This window comes from Glycine max, chromosome 17, assembly GCF_000004515.6.
Source record: "Glycine max cultivar Williams 82 chromosome 17, Glycine_max_v4.0, whole genome shotgun sequence".
NCBI lineage: Eukaryota > Viridiplantae > Streptophyta > Magnoliopsida > Fabales > Fabaceae > Glycine > Glycine max.
In genome coordinates this window covers 27480742-27485794 of record NC_038253.2, presented here as the reverse complement: position 1 = coordinate 27485794, position 5053 = coordinate 27480742, and the positions used below count along the sequence as shown (strand labels likewise).

Here is a 5053-nt window from a genome sequence, read left to right as displayed (position 1 = left end):
AATGCACCTCTGCCTTATCCATAGCTTGTTACTTTGTTTCTTCATCATTTTCAAATTCCCTTGGATAATGAGCCCTTTGTGAAAGTCAAACGCTCCTTTGCTATTGGTGCCAGTACGGTAACCTCCTTTGGCTACCGTAAGGACATGGATGGGAAATGGTTGAAGAAGGACATGCAACCTCCACAAGACGAATGTACTCGCTCTCCTCCACCTCAACGAGATGACTCCTCAACTCTCATGCATGAAGTTCTTTCGGTGTTACGAGGCCTCCATACCTATGTTGGTGAGCACTTTGATTCCTTGGACGGTCGTATCAATGCCATTGATGCTCGCTTTGTAGGCATGGATACCCGCATCCCTCAGCTTGAGGAGGATATAAGTTATGTTCATCAGTGCTTCGATCTTCCACCACCATCTTCATAGATTTAGATAATTATTATATTTAATTTTACGCCGTGTATTTGGCTATGTTTTATGATATTATTCTCTGAACTTTGGTTATATTTAAGTATTTGGCACTTGGTAAATTATAAATGAATTATGTTTGACTTCGACTTGTGAATGGTTACGACTGTGTTATTTTCTTCCTTATGTTAATTTCCACGTACTTTGGCTTTTTGATGTTGCCAAAGGGGGAGAGAAACGGGGATTAGAAGCTTAGAAATTAAGAGATCGTAAATTCCAAAACTTAAGGGGAGTATGGGATGAGTGAACGTTCTATCTTGTATATATTCTATCTTGTATCTTGATTTCAGGATAAATTGTCATCATAAAAAAGGGGGAGATTGTAGAAGCAAAGACATTTTAATGTTTTGATGATGCCAAAGGATCATGCGCTTCTCAAGTTTAATTCAAGAGGATCATGCGCTTCTCAAGTTTAATTCAAGACAAGAATCCAAGAAATTCAAGATATATGATCAAGATAATCTCTAGAGACTTAGGAATGGAATTCCAAGTTGAAACAGCAAGAGGTTTGGCCAAAGAATTTAAGATAAAATGTTTTTACAAAAGATTTACTTTCTAGCAATCGATTACCAGAGGATGTAATCGATTACCAGTGGCCAAAATACTTCCTGAAATGCTTTTAAAATGATTTTGAATACTTTTGAAAGCATGTAAACGATTACATGAGTATTGTAATCGATTACCAGTAGTTGAAACTATTTATAATAGCTATTAGAAATTTGAATTCAAATTTTACAATGTGTAATCGATTACACTTGGATGGTAATCGATTACCAGCAGTTATTGAACATTTTTAATTCAAATTTTAAAGCCTATAATCGATTACACAAGTCTTGTAATCAATTACCAGAGGAGATTTTCATAAAATATTTTCCAAGAGTCACATCTGTTCAATTGGTATATGAATGATCATCAAAGGTCTATTTATATGTGACTTGGAACACGAATTTTGTTAGAGTTTTTCTGAACAAAAATTCTTATCCTCTCAAAAGCAAAATTGTCTTATCCTCTAAAACATTCCTTGGCCAAAACAATTGCAACTCAATAAGGAATTATTTGAGTGCTTCATTGTTCAATCTATCTCTTTCAAGAGAGATTTCTTCTTCTCTTCTTCTTACTTCTAAAAAGGGATTAAGAGACTGAGGGTCTCTTGTTGTAAAGTAATTTGAACACAAAGAAAGGGTTGTCCTTGTGTGGTTCAGAACTTGTAAAGGGTTTTTCCAAGATAGTGGAACTCTCAAGCGGGTTGCTTGGGGACTGAACATAGGCATAAGGGTGTGGCCGAACCAGTATAAAACTGAGTTTGCACTTTCTTTTCCCTTAAACTCTTTTATTTATTGTTGCTTTACATTTACATTCAGATTGGTTATTTTGAATCATCTTTTAGAAATATATCTTTAAGGGAACTTGGAACTTGCATTAAAATCAAAGTAGAATTTTAATTGGTGAAATAGTTTGTAATATCTTAATTCAACCCCCCCTTCTTAAGATATCTGAGGCCTTTTGTTTAACAGACTGATTTTCAGAAAAAAAAAATTTCTAAATTCTATTTCAGTCCTTTTCTCTAGAATTTGAAACCCTTATATCTATCATTCAAAAACAAGCTGATATACCCCAATGTAATGATTATGAAGCAAGTTCCACGTGATGCAATGCATATATATAAAAAAACAAAATAGCAGAAATTAGAGTTGGGTTGCCTCCTAGGAAGCGCCTCTTTAACGTCATTAGCTTAATGTTTTTACCTCAATGGGCGATCAAATATTGGTCCTCACCTTCAGAACTTCTTCTTCAACCTCCATCACCTACAAGCAAACATTATGCTCTGGCACTAGCTTGTTTTCTTCAAAAAGATCAAAATTGATCTTCTGATCTTCAAAACCCATCTCCAGTGTCTTTCTTCCCATATCGATTATGCAACTTGCAATTGACATAAAGGGGCATCCCAAAATGACTGGAACCTCATGGTCTTCCTCCACATCCATGACCACAAAATCAGCTGGAAAGACCATATGTTTCACTCTTATTAGAATATCCTCAATTACCCTGTAAGGTCTTGTGATGGATCGGTCAGCAAGTTGTAAAGTCATTCTTGTGGGCATGATTTCCAACTCTCCCAACCTTGTACACATGGAGAGCGGCATTAGGTTGATATTGGCTCCCAAATCAATGGGAGCCTTTCCCACAATGACTTCACCGATTGAACAAGGAATAGTCACACTTCCAGGGTCCTTATGTTTTGGTGGAAGAATTCTCTGTATTACAGCACTGCAGTTGCCTTCCACAACAATATTCTCTTGGTGGATGTATCTGCTTTTCCTCATAAACATATCTTTCAAAAATTTCTAGTGGAGTGGCATTTGTTGCAAAGCTTCCCCAAAAGGCATAGTTATTTCCAGTTTCCTGAAAATATCAAGGAATCTCGCCAGATGGCGGTCCTTGTCCTTCTTGGAAGGTACCATAGGATATGGTACTTCCGTATCCTCATTTGAAGCTTTTTCTTTCTTCTTCTCTCTTGCTTTCTCACTTCTACTCTTTTCTTTCCCTTCTTTATTGTTAGTGTTTGGCTCTACTGAGCTTTAAAAGATTGGCTAAGATTTTGTTAAAACATAAGCACTTAGACAATGAAGGAAAGCTGGAGTTGCTGCACATGATGTCCAACGTTATGTCAAGGAATAAGATCGGGCTGCACAATGTACAAGGCAAGATAAAATGTCAAATGAAGAATTGAAGTTGCAGGATCCACGATGTCGGATACAATGTCCTGACATCCTGCTCGAGAATACTGGAGTTGCTGTACAATGCAAGATAAAAGACAAGTGCAGAAGTGAAGCTGCAGGATCCACGATGTCGGATACAATGTCCTGACATCCTGCCCGAGAATACTGGAATTGCTGTACAATGCAAGATAAAAGTCAAGTGCAGAAGTGAAGCTGCAGGATCCACGATGTCGGACACGATGTCCTGACATCCGGCCCGAAAATACTGGACATATAAATCTGTTATATCTTTAACAGATTATTGTGCAGTTAGCAAGAGATTAGAAGATCTATCTTTAGGAACGAATTAAAAGATCATTAAAGTTCGAATTTCAAAGTAGAAGAGTTCGTTCAGGGATTAAAGATTAAAGATTAAAGATTCAAACTAAAAGATCAAAAGTTATCTTTTAGTTCTTTAACTGCAGATTTTTCAGAAGAAGATAGATCTCCTCCAGCATCAAGCCGTTGCAGCCCAGAAACGCAAATTGCTATATAATCATGGAGGCTGCACGAGTTCTGTACCAAGTCCGGGATTGAAGAGTTATTTTGTGAGTTTTGGGACTTGAGTCTTTTGTGAGCCACCTTGATGGTACCCTAACATCAAGTGTTGGACCTATGTGTGTAGAGTTGATCTCTTGTGTCTAGAGTTGATCTCTAGTGTGTAGAGTTGATCTCTTTTGTTCAGAGTTGATCTCTGGTGTGTCTTTGACTTAATTGTAAACACAGGAGTGTGAGTGAAAGGGAGTGAGCGGAGGTTCTCATATCTAAGATTGGGTCTTAGGTAGAGATCGCACGGGTAGTGGTTAGGTGAGAAGGTTGTAAACAGGGGCTGTTAGACCTTGAACTAACACTATTGAGAGTGGATTTCCTCCCTGGCTTGGAGCCCCCAGATGTAGGTGAGGTTGCACCGAACTGGGTAAACAATTCTCTTGTGTTATTTACTTGTTTAATCTGTTCATACGGACACATACAATCTGCATGTTCTGAAGCGTGATGTCGTGACATCCGGTACGACATCTGTCCCCTGGTATCAGAATTTCAATTGGTATCAGAGCCAACACTCGAAATCACAGAGTGAGATCTAGGGAGATAAATTCTGATGAACATGGAGAAAGAAGACGGACCAGTGAACAGACCACCAATTCTTGATGGAAGCAACTATGAATATTGGAAAGCAAGAATGGTGGCCTTCCTCAAATCACTGGATAGCAGAACCTGGAAAGCTGTCATCAAAGGCTGGGAACATCCCAAGATGCTGGACACAGAAGGAAAGCCCACTGATGAATTGAAGCCAGAAGAAGACTGGACTAAAGAAGAGGACGAATTGGCACTTGGAAACTCCAAAGCTTTGAATGCACTATTCAATGGAGTTGACAAGAACATCTTCAGACTGATCAACACTTGCACAGTGGCCAAAGATGCATGGGAGATCCTGAAAACCACTCATGAAGGAACCTCCAAAGTGAAGATGTCCAGATTGCAACTGTTGGCCACAAAATTCGAAAATCTGAAGATGAAGGAGGAAGAATGTATTCATGACTTCCACATGAACATTCTTGAAATTGCCAATGCTTGCACTGCCTTGGGAGAGAAGATGACAGATGAAAAGCTGGTGAGAAAGATCCTCAGATCCTTGCCTAAGAGGTTTGACATGAAAGTCACTGCAATAGAGGAGGCCCAAGACATTTGCAACATGAGAGTAGATGAACTCATTGGTTCCCTTCAAACCTTTGAGCTAGGACTCTCGGATAGGGCTGAAAAGAAGAGTAACAATCTGGCTTTCATGTCCTATGATGAAGGAGAAGAAGGTGAGTATGACCTGGATACTG

At 38.7% G+C, this 5053-nt stretch overlaps 1 protein-coding gene across 1 annotated transcript; it reads right to left on the bottom strand.

Annotated features, from left to right (window-relative positions):
* Positions 1-2270: 2270 nt before the first annotated feature.
* On the bottom strand, positions 2271-2795 carry LOC102661237 (uncharacterized). Its single transcript, XM_006601516.1, has one exon. It carries the CDS (start codon positions 2793-2795, stop codon positions 2271-2273), a length of 525 nt encoding a protein of 174 aa, XP_006601579.1.
* Positions 2796-5053: the final 2258 nt, after the last annotated feature.

Excerpts from the sequence above, each read along its gene's own strand:
- LOC102661237 (XM_006601516.1), bottom strand. The coding sequence starts at position 2,795 with ATGTTTATGAGGAAAAGCAGATACATCCACCAAGAGAATATTGTTGTG.